Genomic DNA, 21,549 nt, shown 5'->3' on the forward strand with positions numbered 1-21,549 from the left:
CAGGTCATTGTGGATCACCACCACTCTGTCCCTCCAGTGTCCTCATGTGCTCCTTAGGCTGCAATAAAGGATGTGACCAAAAGTGTGTATTCTATCACCATCTGTTGAAACCATGTGGGGCAGTGTTCCTTATCTCTGTGGGAGATATTCTCTGCTAATGGGCCATCTGTTAAAAACCAGGTGGGGCAGTCATCGTTATTTTTTTCCACAACTTTCCCCCAGGAAGATATCATCTGCTAATGGGCCATTGAGTCCCACTGTAAAACTGATAAAATTACATCATCCCATTGGAAGATGTGCCAGCTAGGGGAAGGAGCCAAGCATTTCCTCCACAGATAAAAACTGAGATTTGGATCACCAAAGCAGCCTTTTTTCCACTGGATTCCAGAGGAAAACCAGACCTTTCCACATCATCCCTGGGCCTTCAGAGGAAAACTGCACCTTTTACTGGAGCACTGCTCCAACTGAACCACATCTGCCACTCCAGGAGGATGCAGCCACGATTGAATGGGACTGCTACCAGCAACCTGACTGACAGTGTCAGGTTGTACGCTGACACGGTCAGTGTTTTGGGGTTGCTCTTTGTAACACTGTATTTTTATTTTAATTTTCTTAGTAAAGAACTGCTATTCCTATTTCCCATATCTTTGCCTGAGAGACTCTTAATTTCAAAATCATAATAATTTTGACAGAGGGGATTTACATTCTCCATTTCAAAGAGAGGCTCCTGCCTTTCTTAGCAGACACCTGTCCTCCAAACTAGGACAGCTCCTCATCCCCTTTACCCTCCTAATATCTTGCAGTCCCATCCAGTCAAAGCACCCATGGCTGTTACCCCACTATCTGCCCTGCTGCAAATAGCAGCCATTGTGAAATCACAACTAACACCCTCGGACAAAGACCTGGTTTGTCAGGTGTCCCCACCTCCAGCCCCTCCTGCCAGTCCTCACTCTGTCATGGCTCAACCACCACCTTAAGGGGCCACCCCATCCCATCCCTGCCAGAACTGGCACTGATTGCCATTCCCCTGGGAGGAGACCAGAACTACCCTTAAGGTGGTTCCAGGAGGGTCCATCCCCAAAATGTCAATGTCAGATTGTCCTGGCCAGCACTGAGGCTTGGCAAGGGGGGGCAACCCAAGAGATAAAATGGTGCTCATTGCCAAGGGCTGCTCCTGCAGATGGTCCTTCTCTCCCTCCTCTTCCAAGGAAGACCTCCCCTGGTTGGAGTCAAGGAAGAGAAATCAGGAAGAAATTAAAAGATTGGCCCTGAAAAGGGTGAATGGGAGTTGGCTTCTAAACTTGACATAACGCCAATAAGGTATAACAGAAGAGGCAACTCATGCTGAGAGGTTTTGGCATTTAGTGAAATAAAGGAACTATGAAAAGCAGGCAGAGATCATGCCCAGCGCTCTCCATATTTTACAAGCTGGTTTCAGCAACTTTTGCCATGCACATCTTTACTCCCCATGACATAAAATATTTAATGGCATTGCTGCTATCCCCTACTGAGCTTTTGCTATGGGAGTTGGGGTTGAAAAGACAGTTAAATAAATTGCTTTCTGGAGCATGGGCTGGCATTACACTTGCCCAATTGGTAGGGGAGGTAACTGACCCGGACCAGCAAGCCTGAGATTTGCAAAGACCAGTGTTAAATGACATGATGAAGTGGCTAAAAAGGCCTTTTTAAAAGTACCTGAGGCCAGTAAGCTGCAATTGAACTTTGCTGATATATGGCAAGGCCCTACAGAGCCTTATATGACTTTTCTGGATAGGGTTAAACTCACTCTTGATAAACAAGTGGCTGAGGACCAGGTTTGGGAAGCTGAAACAGCTAGCAGTGGTCAATGCTAACCCCAAATGTAAGAAGGGCTTAAAGGCTTTGTCCCTTGACCCTGAAATCACCATCCCCCAGATGGTGGGGGCTTGCAATAAGTTGGTTACTCCAGAGCATGTTGCCTCCTTCCAAGGAAAAGTATTAGCCAATGCCTTGATTAAATCTCAAAAGCGTCCTCAAAGAACAGCAGAACCAAAAGCCAGGACAATGCTTTAATTGTGGTCAAGAGGGACACTGGGAAAGAAACTATTGCAAACCCAAAAAGGGAACTCTCAAAAACTTTGTGACTGGAATAAACCAGGCCAGATACTAACTTTTGTCATCAAGTCCAGGTACATTGCTGCAGCCATGAGGAAACTCCAAGCAGAGCACAGGACAGTGGCACGTGGAGACACAAGAACCCCCATGGCTGAACACTGGCAAAACAGACATTGGAACCCACCAAACCTCTTTTTGCAACACCTCCTCAGGGACCTGCCTGTCTCAGTACCGTGCAGCTCGACTGGAGCTGTCACCTGCCCGGTCAGTAATGATTTTATCCATCTCATTATCTCCACAGGCCAGCTAAAACCAGAACTGCAGCCAAGAAGTTTTCTCATTATTGGACTTGACCAATGTAATATTGAAGATTTTTATGTGTTGCCCACTGTTTTAACAGTTACCTCTAATCAAGAAATCAGTGTTAGCTAGGTGCCCTAATCCTCCTTGTTTATTTCCAAGGAAATACCTTTCACTCAGGCTCTCTTGTTGCCTATGGTTAATGATGACACTGACCACATTGCATGGGCCCAGCAGATTGGCCTGGGAAAAATCAAAATCACCTGTGATGTCATTTACATGGGGAAAACCCTCATCTGTATGGGTCTTTCTGACATGGGAGTAGACATGACCATTATCTCACACAACTCTCCAGAGTGGACTCTTGTTCCTTCACTCAACACACTTGTGGGAATTGGGGGGCACAGCAACACAATCAGGAGTTTACATCCTGTTTCCTTTAAAAGACTGTGGGACCGTGTGGCCACCATCAAGCCATTTATTATTAAAGACAAAAGTGCGTGTTTGAGGTAGGGATCTCCTGTACCACTGGGGACTGAGACTCAAAACAAATTTTTTGCAAGGACCACTGATGAGCACGGTGCTGTAACACTCACTTGGACCTCAGGCAAACCCATCTGGGATTGATCATTGGCCCCTTCCCATCAAAAAGCTGTCCACACTCGAGTCTCTGGCTTGTGAACAACTGGAAAAAGGGGCATATTGTCCCTACAAATAGTCCCTGGAAAATCCCCATTTTCTTCATCAGAAAGCCACATAGTGAGAAGTGGACGCTGCTTCAAGACCTGAGAAGAGTAAATGGAATCATTGAGGAGATGGACTGTTGCAGACAGGATTGCCCCTCTCTTAATGTGATCCCCAGGGACTGGTTGTTAATGATTATTGATCTGAAGGATTGCTTTTTCAGGATCCCTTTACATCCAGAGTTTGTGTCAAGATTCTCCTTTTTCATTCCTTCCATCCACCAACAGTCACTGCTGAAAAGGCACCATAGGACCGTCCTGCCACAAGGGATGTGGAACTCCCCAGCAATGTGCCAATGGTACATGGCAAGGGTCCTTTCACCCAAGAGAAATTCCCCCAAGTAATGATAGTGCAATACATGGATGGCCCCCGACAGCTACAGCAAGCCCGGATAAAATGTTCCAAATAAAACAGATTTTCCTGGCTGCCTTAGGCAGACATCAGCTACAAAGTGATTAAATGCAAGCAAGGCCTAGGCTTACTTAGGCTATCAGTTCTTCTGTGATTTCATTTTGATTGCAGCACTTCCTCAGCCAGAGAGAAAGAGATTTGGGAATGCTGCACAGGAATTCTGCAGGCAACTTGATTTCTACGAAGGGACCCAGCAGCAAATCCAAGTACGTAGAATATCAAAGGGGTTTTATAGGGTTGGGGTGGCTTGAGATGCAGACCAATAAAGTTAGACATTGAAAAACTATCCAACTACTTTAAAGTTTTAGGTGAGAGTGACCAATTACTTAGAAGGAAAAAAGACCAGTTAGAACACTAAAAGATAACACGGGGGTATACAGGGGGTGAACATTTCTCTAGCATGAGTCATCCTAAGGAAGGATTTCTTATCTAAGGGGTAAGTTTCCAAGGGGGCCCTGAAGAGGTGTCTGAATCATCCACAATGAATGACATCCTGATTGCCTCAGAAAAGAAGACCACTTGTCACCACCGACATTTTGGAGGAGATCCATAAGTCTGGTCTACAAGTAGCCAAAGATGAAGTGCAGTGATCCTCCCCTTGCAGGTACCCAGGGTACAGGCTCACTGTCACACCACAGATCAGCCACCTGCAGGAGGAACTCACCACATTACACCCTCTGCAGAAACTCAATTAACGGGGTTAGGACCCTCCTTGGAATCACAGACCAGGATTTGGCTCCTTTATTTGATTTATTAAGGGGGGACACGGACCTGAACTCTCCCAGAGACTTCACACCAGATGCCAGAACTGGGTTGGATAAAGTGGCTACAGCACTGCACACTCACCAAGCCCACTGATACCACCCAGAGTCACATTTTTGATTTGCTGTTTTAGGAGAATGCCCACATTTTTATGGTTCAATTTTTCAACGAAAATAGGATTTGTCTGTCCTTTTGTTAATTTTACAATGGATCTTCCTATCTTATCAGATGCCCAAAACAATCACTACTTGTCCTGAAATCCTTTCTCAGCTGATCACGAAATCCCAATCCCGAGTTTTAACCCTTGGCAGAAATTATTTCTCTGTTATGTTTATACTCATTACTCCCCTGTATTTAGAATTTTTACTTCAGCAGTCTGAGGTTTCTCAAATTGCTTTAGCAGCTTTTATGGGACAAACCTCAGTTCATTTTCCAAAGCATAAATTACTACTCCTTCCTTTGAATTTTACCCAAAAACCCCTAGATAGTCACATCCCTCTTAATGCTCTTTTTTTACAGATGGCTCCGGTAAATTGCATAAATCAGTTATCACCTGGAAAAACCCTAACAGTGATAATTGGGAATCAGACATTGAACTTGTAGAAGGATCAACACAGATTGTAGAACTTGCAGTGGTTGTTCGTGTTTTCTCAAAGTTTTTAATTCCTTTCAATTTAGTTACAGATTCATTTTATGATACGGGCATTGTGGAATGAGCAGAAGGTTCCCTCCTCAAATTTATCACTAATGAAAACCTATACAATTTGCTCAAAAGTTTAGTTTTCTTTTTTAAGAAAACAACATTATTTTGTCAAACATCTTGGTTCATGTACCAACCTACCTGGAAGTGAATTCAGGGCTGAAGGTAATGCCCATGCTGATCACCTCACCACGCCCATTCAAACCACCCTTGCAAATTTTTGTGAACAAGCCCATTTAAGTCACTCTTTCTTTAACCAAAAAGCCCCATCCCTCATAAGATCTTTTAATCTAACTAAAGATCAGGCCCACATGATCATCAGCTCCTGTCCTGATTGCCAGCAACAATCCATTCTCTCGGGGACAGGTGGTGTAAACCCCAGGGGACTCAATAGATGATGGTGATCAGGAAATGACCATGAGATGACCATAAGATGATCAGAACAATGAGATGACCACATCAGGGTCACCTCAAGGCCATGGCTGTGCCATGGTCATCTCTTGTTCCAATCATCTCATGGGTCTGTGGTTGTGTCATGGTCATCCCATGGTCATCTCAGGGTTGTGTCACTCATGGCCACTCTCATCTCATGGCCATGGTCATGAGCAGAAACCTCTCTGAAATCCCAAACCCCGATTTTGGGACACTCAAGGACAGATGTGGACAATGAGGCCTGGCCTGATCCCTCCCCCCATCCCACTGCTCCTCCAGGAGCCTGACACAGCCAAACCCTCCTGGGGACACCTCGGACATGGGACACAGAGCGGGAAATGCATCCTGGGGGATGGAGCCAAGGGTGGCTGGCAAGTCCCCATGTCAGTCCTGGTGTCCCCATCCCAATCCTGGTGTCCCCATCTTGTGGTGTCTTCATCTTGGTCCTGGTGTCCTCAACCTGTTCCTGGTGTCCCTATTTTCATTCCTGGCTCTCAGAGAAGAACTGACAGACACTGGAGGAGGGAACCTGGATTTATTGCCTCAAGCAGGATTTATTGCCCAAAGCAGAAGAATTTCACACCAGAACTAAAGCATTGGGAATATTTGTGGTTCTTGGCTTTAAAGAAGCCAAAATGGGAAATTGATCCATTAGCAGGAGCTGTTGGTGGGTAAAAGCACAGGGAGCAGCTCTGCTGGAAAGCCTCAGTTTCCTGGGAAGAGGTTGGATCAAGCTCTGTGGATTGCTCAGGCGGTGATTCCTGCTGGGATGAGAGAGGGTCACAGTGTCACCCTGTCCCTGTCCCCATCCCACAGGATGGGCCTGGCTGGAGCCCATGGAGAGCAGGAGCTGCTCCAGATCCAACAGGATCCTGCTCACTCCTGCTCCATCCATCCCACCCAATCCTGCTCTGGAATCCCAACCTGATCCTGTCTCATCCATCCCACACCAATCCTGGCCTGTCCACTCTTCCATCATCCATCCATCCATCCATCCATCCATCCATCCATCCATCCATCCATCCATCCATCCATCCATCCATCCATCCATTTTCCATTCATTCATCATCCATCCATCCATCCATCCATCCACCCATCATCTATCCATCATCCCAACTCATCCTGCTCCAGAATCCAGCCCCAATCCCACTCCATGATTCCATCTGATCCTGCACTGGACCCCTCCTCTGATCCGGAATCCCTCCCTGATCCCAATCTGTCCATCCTGTCCCAACCCCCCTCTGGAATCCCACCCTGACCCCACTCCGTACCTGCGGTCAAGCCGTTGCTCCCACATCATTTCCTGCAGAAAGAGAAAATCCATGAGATTCCAGCACGGATCACACACTGGGATTAACCCCAGGATCCATGCTGGGATCCACACGGAGGGGATCCAGAGCTGGATTCGCCACTGGTACTCACTGGCTGTAATGATGTATCCCTTCCCGTCCTTTTTCCCTGTGGAAAAACAGTGGGATCAGCGTCAGTGGCACAGGATTCCCAGAACGGTGCTGGGTGGATCTGTGCCCCTTCCTGACTCCCATCCCGTGTATTACCAGATTGGTGCTTCCAGACGACAAATCCAACAAGGACAATGAGGATGATGATGGCAACAATGGACACAGCGACCACCACAGTGAGATTCCCACCAGATGTCGGCTCTGGGAATTGTGGGATGGTGAGGAGGGGGAGGCGAATCCCCATCTGGGAATTCCAACTCCCCAGTTCCCACATTTCACATTCCCAGCCTCACCCCAAGCGAAGATCCCAGGCTCCGACATTCCGGGATGCTCCACCCGGCACCGGTACTGCTCCCGCTCCTCCGGCCGCGCCTCGATCCTGGCCCAGGTGTGGAAGGTGCCATCGCTGTTGGGAACGACCCCGCCCCACTCCGTCTCCTGATCCCGGATTTCATCCCCCTTCATCCAGTTGACTGCGATGGCCTTGGGGTAGAATCCGTACGCGTGGCAGGACAAGATCAGCGTCCCATGTTCCTCTTTTCCAGACACATGGACATCAGGGGGCTCTGGAATGGGATAACAGTGAGAGACATCCAGGAATTCCATGGGAATGGGATGGGGGTGAGATCTGCCCATGGAATTCCATGGGAATGGGATGGAGGTGAGACCTGTCCATGGAATTCCATGGGAATGGGGCTGAGATTTGCCCACAGAATTCCCACAGGAATGGGATGGGGATGAGATCTGCCTATGGAATTCCCACATAAATGGTGTAGGGAGAAGATCTGTCCATGCAGTTCCCACTAGAATGGATGGGGGTGAATGCTGTCCATGGAATTCCATGCGAATGGGACAGGGGTGAGACCTGCCCAGGGAATTCCCACAGGAATGTGGTGAGATCTGACCATGGAATTCCATGAGAATGGGATGGGGGTGAGATCTGCCCATGGAATTCCACAAGAATGGGATGGGGGTGACATCTACCCATGGAAGTCCCACGGGAATGGGATGGGGGTGACATCTGCCCATGGAATTTCCAATGGAAATGGATGGGGGTGACATCTGCCCATGGAATTCCCACAGGAATTACCCTGTTCCCAAGTCCTACATTCACAAATCCCACACTTCCGCAGGAATTCTGCTCCCACCTTTGCGGTCCAGCTCCTTCCGCCCATATCCGACATATTTCTGGAGCCATTCAGGGCAGATGTGCCCCAGGTAATTCGTATAACCCTCAGCCACGTTCTCATCTTCCCAGAGCCTCCTGGTGACCTCAGCAGCGCTGTCGGCCGCCACAAATCTCCTGGATTCCAGGTCAAAGGAGATGTAATCCCATCCATCGTAGCCATGCCGGCGGAATCCACGGACACTCCCGTTGGACAGGAGGTCACAGCCAGAAACTCGCAAACGTGTGAAAACTTGGGGGAATTGTACCCACAGAGACTCATGGAATTGTGTCCCAGCCCCACAGAGCCCCATCCCAGCCTTTATGGAGCACCAGAGTCTGATGGAGACCCACAGATCCCATCCCAGCCCCATGGATCCCCCCACTCACCCCTGCTCTGGTTGTACCGGTCCCACACTGTCTCCAGGTCCCTGGCAGCCACGTGCTGGTGCCCCTTGCAGATCTGAGTCCCCCTATCCCAATATCCCGGCTCTGTTCCATCCTTTATCCACTGTGTCAGCGGCTCCACCCGGCCCCGCTCGCTGTCGTAGCGTGTGAAGGGGATCCCATCCAGGTACCCAATGACCATGAACTGGGGGATCCCCGGGCTGGGCTCTGATACCCCCAACTCCAGGTAGTGCAGGGAGTGTAGAACTTGGGGGACACAGAGATTTGAGGGGGGTCGAGGGGTCATGGATCAATGAAAGGGGAACTGGGAGAGCAGGAAAGGGGGTGTATGGGGTCCCAGTGGCCAGGAATGGGGGCTCAGGGGACTCCCAGTGTCAAGGGAAGGGGGTCCAAGGGTCCCCAGTGCCAAGGAAAGAGGGGTCACAAGGTGGGGAGACCCGGGATGGCTGGAATGGGGGGGTTTGGGGGTCCTTGATGCAGAGGGAAAGGGGGGCTGGGGGATGAGAAAAGCAGGAATGGGGGTCCAGAGGGTCTCAGAGTCAAGGAAAACGTGGATGTGGAGCTGGGGAAGGCGGGATGGATGGGAAAGGGGGTGCAGGGGGGGATTGGTACTGGATAAGGGAGTGCAGGGAGGTGCCTTCCTTTCCAGCGGAACTGGGAATTCAGGGGGCTCCCAGAGCCCAGAATCCCCCCTGGGAGCCTCCACGATACCCCAGGGACCCTCCCAGACCCCCCGCAGGACAAGCAGGGGGTGGAGATCTGGGGGGATGCAGAGACTGGGGGGGCAGGATGCGGAACGGGGAGAGCCGGGAACGGTACAAGGTTCAAGGGAGGGACTGGGAGAGGCGGGATGGGGGATCCAGGGGGTCCCTGTGCCCAGGAAAGGGGCTCCAGGGGTCCCCGGTGTTGAGGGAAAGCGGGGGCTGGGACTGGGAGAGACAAGCGGATCCCGGAGGCCCAGTCTGGGAGACGGGAAAGAGACCGAGGGAGCGCGGTGGGGGAGGGAACGGGAGGAAAGGGGGAATTCCAGGGAGTTCATCTGGATCCCATTGGATCCCCGCTGAGACCCCCCTGAGACCCCTGGGACCCTCTGGGAACCCGTTTCAGGAAGTGCCGGGAGTGGAAAACGGGAGGGGGGCACGGAAAGTTGGGAGGTTCGGGGGGCCCAGAGGTCAAGGAAAAGGGCGGGACTCTGGTCTGGGAAAAGCGGGATGCCCGAAAATGGGGTGCAGGGGGGTCCCAGGCCTGGAAATGGCGATTCGGGGGTTTCCCAGTGCCGGAAATGGGAGTTCAGGGGGGACACCGTGCCCAGAAATGGGGGATCAGGGGGGTCCCGTTGCCAGATGAGGGGCTTCAGGGGGGTCCCGGTGCACAGAAATGGGGGTTCAGGGGAGTCTTTTTGCTGGGAAAGGCGTTGGAGAGGTAAAAGGACCCTAAGTGAAGGTTCAGGGGTTTCTCCGGGCCCGAGAATCAAGGTTTAGAGGATACCCAGAGCTCGGAAATGGAAGTTCAGAGGGGTCACGATTTCGGGGGTCTCACTCACCTTTCGTCGAGCCCCCCGGGTCCCCCAGGAGCCCCAAGACCAGCCCCAGGCCCAGCCCCAGCGCTGGAGCCATCGCGCTGTTCTGCTGCGATCCCGCTCCCAGAACTGGCCCCGCCCCCAGAACTGGCCCCGCCCCCGGACCGCCTCCGGCCTCGCCATTGGCGCCGCTATTTCCTGCCCGCTAATGGAAACTCAAAGTGTCAGTGACGTCACGGGTAGCTGGGTAGATCCCGGTCTCTCGGGTTGGGACGCGGAAGCGAAAGTGACCGAGGCAGCGCGGTGGGGGAGGGGAAAAGGGGGAATTCCAGAGAATTCCTCTGGATCCCTCTGGATCCCCGCTGCGACCCCCCTGGAGCTCTCTGAGAAACACCTGGGACCCCCTGGGACCGCCCTGAAGAAAGCGCCGGGAGTGGAGAACTGGGGGGACACGGAAATTTGGGAGATCTGGGGGTGCAAATGGAAGGAAAAGGGCGGGTCTGGGGGCTGGGAAGGGCGGGATGCCCGAGAAGGGGGTGCAGGGGGTCCCCATGCCGAATTACGGGGTGCGTGGGGAGTCCCCATGCCCAGCAATGGGGGCTCAGGGGGTCCCGAGGTCAAGGAAAATGGGGGGCTGGGTCCCCGAGAGGGGGAGGGCCGGGAAAGGGGGTACAGGGGGGCACTGGTGCTGGATAAGGGGGGTCCCGGTACGCAGGAAATGGGGTTAGGGGGGGTTCTCCTTGCGGGTTCTGCGGTTCAAAGTGTTCTGGACCCTGAATATGAAGGTTCAGAGGGATCTCGGTGCCCAGAAATGGGGGTTCGGGGGTGTTTCCCTGCTCGGGAATGGGGGTTCAGGGGGTTCCACGTTCCAGATAAGGGGATTCAGGGGTTTTCAGGACTGGAGAAGGGGCTACAGGGGGGTCCCGGTGCCCCGAAATGAATGTTCAGGTCGATCTTTGTGCCCAGAAAGGGGGATTCGCCCGGAAATGGAAGTGCAGGGGTGTCCCCGTGCCCAGGAACGGGGGTTCAGGGGGTCCCGGTGCCGGTGCCGGTCCCGGGGCGGATCCCGAAGCCGCAGCTTGGGAGACGCGAAAGTGACCGGGGGAGCGCGAGAAGGGGGAGGGGACAGAGGAATCCCGGTGAATTCCCCTGAATGCCCCCGGGGACCACCCAGGACCCCCCCGCAGGACGAGCAGTGGGTAGGGAACTGGGGGGGACTCAGAGACTGGAGGGTCTGGCGGCGTCCAAGGGTCTGGAAGCGAAACTGGGAGAGCCGGGAAGGGCGCAAGGTTCAAGGAAGGGACTGGGAGAGGCAGAATGGCCGATCCAGGGGGTCGCAGTGCCCAGGAAAGGGGCTTCAGGGGTCCCCCAGTGTTGAAAAAAGTGGGAGCTGGGAGCTGGGAAAGGCAGGAACGGGGGTCCAGGGGGTCCCTGGGCCACGGGAAAGGGGGGCTGGGGCTGGGAGGGGCGGGCGAATCTGGGGGACGCGGTTTGGGAGACGCGAAAGCGAGACGGGAGTAAAGGGGAATTCCAAGGAATTCATCCGGATCCCACTGGATCTGCGCTGAGACGCCCTGGGACCTCCTCCCAGGAAGCGCCGGCAATGGACAACTCGGGGGATGCAGAAATTTGGGAGATCTGGGGGTTCAAAAGCCGAGGGAAAGGGCGGAACTGGGGTGTGGGGATGGCCGGGAATGGGGGTGCAGGGGTGTCCCAGAGCAGTGACGGGGGTGCGGGGCGATCTCAGCGCCGGATTAGGGGGTGCAGGGGGATCCCGGTGCTGGGGAAGGGAATATGGGGGAGTCTCCGTGCCCAAAAATGGGGGTTCAGGGGTTCCCGTGCTGGGGAATGTGTGTTAAGGGGGAGTCTCCTTCCCGGAATTCGGGGCTCAAGGGCGTTCTGCTGCCTGAAAATGGGGGTTCAAGGGATACTGGTGAGCGGAAAATGGGGGTTCAGGGGGGTCTCCGTGCTAGATAAGGGGGTACATTGGTGGGGCCGCTGCAGGGGAGGAGGATTGAGGGGGGGGGTCACAGGACCCAAAATGGAGATTTCGGGGATTTCCCTGCCCGCGAATGGAGGGTTAGGGGGTTCCTGGTGCCCGAAAATGGAAGTTCAGGGGGTCCCGGTTTCGGGGGTCCCCCTCACCTTTCGTCGCGCCCCCCGGGTCCCCCAGGAGCCCCAAGAGCAGCCCCAGCCCCAGCGCTGGAGCCATCGCGCATTTCTGCTGCGATCCCGCTCCCAGAACTGGCCCCGCCTCCACACCCGCCTCCGGCCCCGCCATTGGCGCCGCTATTTCCTGCCCGCTAATGGAAACTCAAATTGTCAGTGACGTCACGGGTAGCTGGGTAGATCCCGGTCTCTCGGGTTGGGACGCGGAAGCGAAAGTGACCGAGGCAGCGCGGTGGGGGAGGGGAAAAGGGGGAATTCCAGAGAATTCCTCTGGATCCCTCTGGATCCCCGCTGCGACCCCCCTGGAGCTCTCTGAGAAACACCTGGGACCCCCTGGGACCGCCCTGAAGAAAGCGCCGGGAGTGGAGAACTGGGGGGACACGGAAATTTGGGAGATCTGGGGGTGCAAAGGGAAGGAAAAGGGCGGGTCTGGGGGCTGGGAAGGGCGGGATGCCCGAGAAGGGGGTGCAGGGGGTCCCCATGCCGAATTACGGGGTGCGGGGGGAGTCCCCATGCCCAGCAATGGGGGCTCAGGGGGTCCCGAGGTCAAGGAAAATGGGGGGCTGGGTCCCCGAGAGGGGGAGGGCCAGGAAAGGGGGTACAGGGGGGCACTGGGGCTGGATAAGGGGGATCCGGGTGCGCAGAAAATGGGGTTCGGGGGGGTCTCTTTGCAGGTAATGGGGTTCAAGGGGTCCCGGTGTCTGAAAATTGAGATTCAGGGGGTTCCCGGTGGCCAGAAATGGGGGTTCAGGTGGGTTTCCCTGCTCGGGAATGGGGGTTCAGGGTGTTCCATGTTTTAGATAACGGGGTGATGGGGTTTTCAGGACTAGGGAAGGGTAAACAGGGGGGTCCCGGTGCCCCGAAATGAACGTTCAAGGGGGCCTCTGTGCCCAGAAAGGGGGGTCCGCACGGAAATGGAAGTGCAGGGGGGTTCCCGTGCCCAGGAACGGGGGTTCAGGGGGTCCCGGTGCCGGTGCCGGTCCCGGGGCGGATTCCGAAGCCGCAGCTTGGGAGACGCGAAAGTGACCGGGGGAGCGCGAGGAGGGGGAGGGGACAGAGGAAATTCTGGGAATTCCCCTGAATCCCCCTGGGGACCACCCAGGACCCCCCCGCAGGACGAGCAGGGGGTGGAGAACTGGGGGGGACTCAGAGACTGGGGGGTCTGGCGGCGTCCAAGGGTCAGGAAGCGAAACTGGGAGAGCTGGGAAGGGCGCAAGGTTCAAGGAACGGACTGGGAGAGGCAGGATGGGGGATAGCAGACTCCCAGTGGGATGTCAGCCTTTTGGCCTTGCCGTTAATCCTCACCCATCGGGACTCAACTTCATCATCATTAGTTTCAATAGCTATGACATCCAAAAACCTCCCTAAAATAAAGGGCCACCCCTCCACCTCTTCTCTCTTTTCTGTCTCCTGAATAGTTTGTAGCCATCCAGTGCAGTGCTCCACCTGTGCCAGTCATCCCACCACGTTTCTGTGCTGGTGACTCCATCCCAGCTCTGCTGCTGCACCACGGCCTCCAGCTCCTCCTGTTTGTTACCCAGCTGCCTGCACTGGTGTACATGCACCTCAGCTGGCCCACTGATTTAGCCAAATATCTCTATCAAATATCAAACAGTGGAAGCCAAAAGAGCTGATGGCTCAGCTGATCTGGAAGGCAAGGATAAGAGTGTGTGAGCTGGCTGGTTGTGACTTGGTTTGTATTCACCTCCTGGTCAAACTTTCTTAGGAGGAAAGGAACTCTCCTGAGATGCTGAGCAAAGAATGTTCAAGCACTTGCTCCAGAGCAATGCCAACCTCCAATTATCTGTGGACAGCTACAGTGGACAAATATCAGTCCATGCCCAGTCTCACAGATTGTTTAATGAGGAATTCCACCTCATTCCTCGTGAGAAAAGGAACCAGAGGGCACTCAAAGCTCTCACAATGTTCAGGGACGAGTCCAGGGTGTCCTACAAGTCGATGATGACCTGGAGAAATCCCCAGACTCAGCATTGGGAACCTGATGTTGAGTTTGTGGAGGGGTTGCCCCAGGTGGCTGAATTGGCTGCAGCTGTGAGAGCCTTTGAGAAGTTCTCAGAGCCAATTAATCTGGTAACTGACTCAGCCTATGTGGCAGGGGGAGTGTCCAGAGGGAAGCAGGCAGTTCTCAAAGATATTGAGAATGAGCATCTCTTCAGGTTGCTTTCAAAACTAATTTATTTAGTTTCACATTGTCAGCATCCATTCTGTGTGGTGCATGTGAGGTCACACTCCGATTTGCCAGGTGAGATCACAGGAGGGAATCATAAGGCAGAGTCCCTGGCTGCCCCAGCTGAGAAAGCACAGCTCTCTGACATCTTCCAACAGTAAAGCTGAGCCACCAGCAATAGCAGCAGAATGTGCCAGGTGTGATCCATCAGTTCCAGCTCACACAGAGTCAGGCTCAAGCCATTGTGGCCACTGTCCCAGCTGCCAGCTCCAGGCCATGCCAGCGCTGGGTGGGGAGTTGAACCCCCGGGGCCTTGGCAGCTGTGAAGTGTGGCAGACAGACACCACACACATTCCCAGTTTTGGTCACCTCAAATGTGTTCATGTAAGCATTGACACATATTCAGGTGAGGTTCTCCTCTGCCCACACAGGAGAAAAGGCTGTGCATGCCAAACAACACCTAGTGCAAACCTTTTCAGTGCTGGGGATCCCTAGGGAAATTAAGCAATAATGGCCCAGCATATGCATTCAAGGAGTTCCTAGAGTTTGTCCAGCAGTGGGGAGTGCAACATAAAACTGGTATCCCCCCACTCCCCCACAGGCCAAGGTGTGATGGAGCCCATCAGATGCCCAAGCAGATCCTACCAAGACAGAGCAATTCAACTGTGTGGATGTCTCCACAGCAGAAGCTCTGCAAAGCCATGTTTACTCTCAATTTTCTGAATTGTTCATTTGAAAACATGAATCCACCTGTGGTATGTCACTTTAACAGTGATAATCAGTGCAAACTGTCCCAGCACCCACCAGTCCTGATTAGGACCCCAGAAACTTGGGAAACCCAAGGTCCCTGTGAGCTCGTTACCTGGGGTGTGGTTATGCATGTGTAGCCACTCCCTCGGGCCCTCGGTGGATTCCCCAGAAGTGGGTGAAACCTTTTGTCCCCAAGCATCCAGCTCTGGCAGGATGAGCAGCAAAGGGATGAGCAGCAAGCAGCTGTTGCTTCAAAAAGCAGACACCACCTGAAAGAGGAGAGAAAATCTTCCTAAGATGTGGCTACATTCCAGCAGACACAGAGACTTTTAGCAAGCTTTAAAAATGCTTGTTTTTCCTTTTAGAGAAAACCTGATGCATTTCTTTTAACTTTGTTAAACAAAAAATGGGGAGATGTTGTATTTCACTGATTTAGATGGAGAAAAATGTTTTGTACTGTACTCCCCTAAGTTCTGTAAAGTTGGTTCAGCCCTCCCTTAGCCCCTCCCCACCAGTTCAACCCCATTGGGTGCAACTCGGTTTCCCCTCCCCTGACCTAAGATTTGAAATTCCTCACCACTCCTTTGTTTGCCCTCTTTTTCCCCTGCATCCCTTCTGGAATAAAGCTTGGATTATTCTGGGAAGAAGAGCTTCCTTGGTCTTTTGCTTTCTCTGTGCCAGATTCCCTCCATCTCTGACCCAGGGCCAGCCAGAAGAATAGTCAGAGTGGGGGGATCATGGCACTGCAGTCCCATCAGACTCTCCCTCTTTAAAGCAGGGGGAGGGTTGAGGGTTTGTCACCAGCTGAGGAAAAGTGCTCCTTCAGCATCTCGCCCATCTCCTTCACTAGAACCCCCATCCACTCCAGGTGGTTCCTTTCTGTGGTGGGCTGTGGGGCATGGTCAGGGCCTGGGGCAGCATCCCTAGTCTCTGGGGCTGGGTCTGGCTCTGGAGAAGCATCAGGCTTTAGGGCAGCATCCCTATTTCCTAGGTTAGGTATCAGGGTTGTTATCCCAGTCAATCCCCCCTTATCTTTGAATGCTAAACAGAACAGGCCTATCAGCAACACCAGTCACTGTATGATATCATTAGCATTTAAAGTGCATTTGAACTCCTTGAAAACTGGTGGGGTGGACTGAAAAAAATGGGTGATGGGTTGGGAGAAGATTTCCCCTGCTGTCACTTCCTCACAGTAAGTGCCATTATTGAAGTAACTCTAAAACCACACACTTAGAGTGTGATAACTCTAGATCCACGTGACTATGTTCCAGAGGAAGTTAAAAATCCATCAGTGCTTCACCTGATCAGCCCACCAAACAAATCAGATAATTGCTACAGTAATTTTGGTGAGGGGACGAATGTTCAAATAAGTGCTTGCAAATGGCAGAGATGTATCTGTGAGCACGTGGAGCCCAAGCCGGATTAACCTGGACAACATGGTGCCACCTAACACAAAACCTTAGGTAACTCAAGAACTGTTATTCCTTTTTTCACCCTGCTCTCAATGCCCTCAGGCCCCACTGTCTGGGCACCAAAATCTGTCGTGGTTTGGAGGACAGGTACTTGCCAAGAAAGGCAGGAGCTCCTTCCAGGATAGGGAATGTAAACCCCCTCCCTCTTAATTATTAGAATTTTGGAATCAGAGGCTCTCAGGCAGAGATATGGGGTAGGAGCAACAGCATATATCTAACCAGACAAACAAAAACAACAGCAGCTATGAAAAGAAACAACAAACAGAACAGTAACTCAGTTCCAGTCCTTTTTGGCCACAGACACTTTTGCTGTGCCCAGTACTGGTGCTGGGGGCAGGGCAGGTCCCGTGCAGCTGTGGAAGCCTGGGACAATGTCAGCAGCGTCCCAAGTGGGGGAAGGGTGGAGGAAGGACTCCCCGCTCAGCACAGGGCTGGTGGCACTCGGCTGCATGTGCAGAGGCAGCAGCTGGAGTGGGGCAGGCAGCAATGCAGTGTCCCACAGCACAGAACCGGCTCCTGGGCTGGGATGGGGGGAAGCGAGCAGCCCCGGACATCTTCCTGCAACCCACCGGGGAGCACGAGGGCCAGACCCCTCCCAGACACCCCCAGCTCTTTGGCCATCAGCCATCATGAGCTAGGGTGCAGCCCTGCAAGATTTCTTAGCATCATAACAGGGAAAATTCCAGAGAGAGAAAAAGGAAGGGAACAAACCCCAACCCACAACACAGCCACAGCAGCCTTAGTTAAAGGGCCCCTGTTTAGATAAGGGCTTGCAAACGGGAGAAATAGAGACACAATCGTGTCACCTGAACCAGGGCAAGCTAGAGCACATGATGCCACCCAATGAGGCTTTATATCCAGCACACAAAAATTAGGTTACTCAAGAACTGTTACTCTTTTTTCTCTTGATGCCCTCGTGCCAAACATAGGGTGCCAAAATTTCTCTTTGTTTGAAAGACAAAGTATCTGCTAGGAAAAGCAGAAGCCTCTCTTGCAAAGGACAATGTAAACCCCCTCCCACCAAATTAATATAATTTTGAAATTAAGCAGGTCTCAGGGAAAGATATCAGAATAGTAAGAACACTTCTTTTCCTTGGAAAATTACAATAAAAATATAGTACTACAAAGAAAAAATCTAAACCCCAAACACTGTAAAAGTCAGAATACAACCTGACACCCTGTCAGTCAGGGTGCTGGAGCAGCCCCATTAAATGCTGGCTGCAGTCCTGGAGTGAGAGATGTGGTTCTGTTGCAGCAGTGCTCTTGTAGAAGGATGCAGTTTTCCTTCCCTCAGTGGTGACCCCGTTGGTGTCGGGTCATGGTGGAGCTCTGTGAGAAGCTCTTCCCACACTCAGGACACTCGTGGGGCCTCTCCCTGCTGTGGATTCGCCGGTGGGCAGTGAGGGTGGAGTTGTCCTTGAATCCCTTCCCGCAGTGGGGGCAGGGGAGGGGCCTCTCCTCTCTGTGAACCCGCTCGTGTCTGAGGAGTTTGGTGCGGCTCAGAAACCTCTTCCCACACTCAGGACACTCCCAGGGCCTCTCCCCGGCGTGGATGTGCTCGTGGCTCCTCAGGCAGGAGCTCTGCCTAAAGCTTTGCCCACATTCTGAGCAGGGGTGGGGCCATTCCCCTGAGTGGATCACCTGGTGTCATATCAGATGGGAGATGTCACTGAAGCTCTTCCCGCATGTCCCACACTCATAGGGCCATTCCCCAGTGTGGATCCTCTCGTGTTTGATCAGGTGGGAGCTCCAGCTGAAGCCCCTCCCACATTCCAAGCACTTGTGGTGCTTCTCCCCTCCATGAGTCTTCTCCACCAGCTCTGAGCTCTGCCTGCATCTCCGGCCACCTTCCCAGCCCAGGGAGGGTCTTTCCTCCTCGCAGCTCCCTGGGCTGGGTTTGTAGCCCCTCCTCCTGAGGGATCTCTGGGGCTTTTCCTCCTGCTCCATCTGCCCACACCTTGGGAATGAAAAGATTTGGCCAAATTCCCGTCCAAAACAGAAAGAATCAGCCCCTGCTAAAAACAAAAGCACCAAGATTTAGCCCAGTAAAGCTCACAAACATCCCTGTGAGATTCATCCCTGTGAAAATCAGGGATCCCTCTCTGGTCACCTGCTGCATGTGATGGTGACAACACTCCTGGGGCTGGGGAGAGGCTGCAGACAAAGGGAGGGGTGGAACCTTGTGCTGCTTCCTGTTTCTGCTCCTCCTCCTCCTCCTATGTCCCTGCTCTTCCTCAGATTCCTCTCCCTCCTACTGTTCCTCCTTCTCCTGCACAATCCCACCTTTTCCTCCCACGTGCATCATTTGACCATTTGCATTGTGATGCCTCTCTGGAGGCAAGGTGACCCGCTCCGAGAAAGACACGACGGCTGACGTACAAGCCGTTCAGGCTAATCACTCACCTCACCAATATGGGGGATGGTGAAAAAGCCTTTATTTCCTCTTTGCACTGCCTTATATAACCACGGTGCTCTTACATCATCCTATCTTGCTACTGGGTAACATAACTGGAGAGGGGCTGGAGCCCTGTCTTCTCGTACATCGCAATATTCTTCCGATCGGATTTCTCTGCTTACCCACATTTCCCCTCCTCTCCATGGTTGAACAAAACGACATAATGTGTTAATTCATGCAAAATATTAACTTGCAAATGCCTATTAAAAATAAAAGTATAACAACTATGGCTGTAACGTATTGTGATATATATTGTAACATTTTAAACAAAACTATTGTAACTAATTAAACTAACTGCCTTAGCTCTAGAAGCATAACATCAATCTGCTTAAGCAGGCTTTAACAAATTGAGTTAACTTGTTAAGAAAACAAGGGCCAAATATGAGCACAAGTACAATAATAATAATCAGCCCATTAGGGTGGATATAATGGTAGCAATCCAAGGAGAGCAATTGAGAAGTGAATTAAACCAGCTTTGCTGAGGTTGTTCTTTTTTGCATTGTGCTACCCTTTCCCAGAGTTCTGCCCTTGAATTTCTGATCACCCCTGAATGGCTGGCATAGAAACAACACTCTTCGTTAAGGGCAGCACACAGACGTCCTTGATGCGTGAGTAAGAGATCTAGTCTGCGTATGTTTTGTAATACCATTTCAGAAAGTGAGGAAAGGGATTTTTCTAGAAAGGAGATGGAACTTCCAATCCTGTGTAGGTCCTCGTCAATGGTGATTTGAAGTTGTGCTAGGCCTTGTTTTTGGGACACCAAAGCTGAAACGCCTGTTGCCGTGTCTGCTGCTCCCAAGCTGAGGAGAACTCGAGACTAATGCTGGTTACCAGTTCCTGTTCTTGACGCTGAAGAATTCCTCCGAGGTGACGAATTACCTCCTTGTCTGTGTGCTATGGGATTCTGGAGATAATAACAACTTGAACACAAAAGTTGATAGCCTCAGTAAAATCTTTGATTGAAATACGTGGGGTAATACCTGTGGTATTGCAGGCCCACACCCCTGAGGCTGAGGGTATAGCCCAGGAGTACTCGTTATTTATGGCAATGATAGTTTTACAAACGTGTTTGTTTTGTTGTATTAGTTGCTGACTGCCTACACAAACTCCTTCACCAGAAATTTGTTCTAGGGTGATCCCTTTTGGAGGGGTATCCCATAAGCATTGCTTAGGGCTGCTTTCTTTTGAGTAATTGAATGGGGTACCAAGGGCTACACCTTCATAGAATGGAGGATTGGCGTTATAGCAAAGCCAGCAAGCGTCAGTAAAGTTCGGTTCTGATGCGTTTAGTGATAAAAAGACAGCATTTAACATATGATGAAATCAATCGTAGGGGGTTGCTTTGAGCGTATTACGGACATACATTGAGTTATTGGACAACAAGCTTAAAATGCCAGGCTTGGATGTGGTATTAACGAAACTTGTTACTTGAGTGCTTATTACATCTTTATGTTTGTTTTGCACCTGAATTAAGGCTTTGTTGGATCAAATGGCAACATGGGTTCAGGGGGGACCCTAATAATTTGAACGACTGTACTCCAGTCTTTACCCCATTTATGAAGAAATACCGACCACACTTTGCCTAAGGACCAATTTTTGTCTTGTGGCTGCAGGACCGTTACTTTTAGGTGAGTACAGCTTCCCTTTTTCTTTACCATTCCATCTATGTCAAAGGTGGGTGTTTCACAATTTTGTGGCCAATAATTTACTTCCAGGAATTCATCTTTTTTAATTGGTGCCCATCTGTCACTTGTTACAATGGTCTCACAACCCCAGTACCCACAAAACCAGTAACCAGGATAGGTGCAATAACTTTTTCCCAGGTTGGAACTGGGGCACCAGTATGTTCCCCAATAAACATGTTGACCAATGCCTTGTGGATGAAATATGTCATTAAGGTTAACGACAAAACTGGGGGTATTGGATACGGTTTGCGCTATTACTCTACTGTCCATAGGACTGCGGAGCATCCATGTGTACGGTTGATAGGGATGGTGGTCCGAGTTTGCTTGTCCTGTAGGAAACAAGGTCAGGAACAGAAAAACACAGAGGCACAAACGTTGCTGAGGGATCACCGGCGCCCGTGTTTCGAGAGCTGTTGGAGCCTTACTCATCCCTTTGTTATTCTTTGGTGCTGGAACGCGAAGATGGGAAGGAAGATCACAGCTGCAAACCTGTTAAAAGAAACTCGGAATTTTTATTAGTTTCGTTATGTAACACTGGCTTTATTGATTTCAGTGGACACCACTTAATGATGTCTTTTTCTACTGCTGCATATCCTCAACCCGTTAATACCAATTTCCATCCTAATTCCCATTCTCCCAGTTCATTTTTAACACTAACTGGTGGGCCTTCCTTTAGTGCTTGAGTGGCCCAGTGTTTTTGTGAGGGACTATGTGTTTGATCCCCCCTGTGAAATTGGTTTAGTGCCAGCATGGCGGTGGCTAGCAGACGTGGTGGTTCTTTTGGAGGAATGTTTTTGGCGAACCCTTCCGCTCGAGCCAAAGCTTCTAGCTTGGA

The 21,549-nt window shown here is 51.8% G+C and overlaps 2 protein-coding genes across 2 annotated transcripts in view; one reads left to right on the top strand and one right to left on the bottom strand.

The window, feature by feature from the left end:
• LOC306815116 (olfactory receptor 14J1-like) overlaps positions 1-21,549 on the top strand; it is a gene marked incomplete at both ends in the record, with an annotated part of 389,316 nt that overhangs the window by 61,370 nt on the left and 306,397 nt on the right. The window lies entirely within an intron of this gene.
• On the bottom strand, positions 6,797-12,606 carry LOC306815122 (class I histocompatibility antigen, F10 alpha chain-like; the record flags this gene model as incomplete). The annotated part of the gene is made up of 5 exons (XM_079331747.1): positions 12,141-12,606; positions 8,459-8,722; positions 8,052-8,321; positions 7,197-7,469; positions 6,797-7,104 (listed from the first exon to the last, which is right to left on the bottom strand). The coding sequence occupies exons 1-5, from the start codon at positions 12,274-12,276 to the stop codon at positions 6,797-6,799; spliced, it is 1,251 nt and encodes a 416-aa protein (XP_079187873.1). The 5' UTR covers positions 12,277-12,606.

The sequence above is a fragment of the Erithacus rubecula genome (genome assembly GCF_903797595.1).
Source record: "Erithacus rubecula genome assembly, contig: scaffold_100_arrow_ctg1, whole genome shotgun sequence".
NCBI classification, from domain to species: domain Eukaryota; kingdom Metazoa; phylum Chordata; class Aves; order Passeriformes; family Muscicapidae; genus Erithacus; species Erithacus rubecula.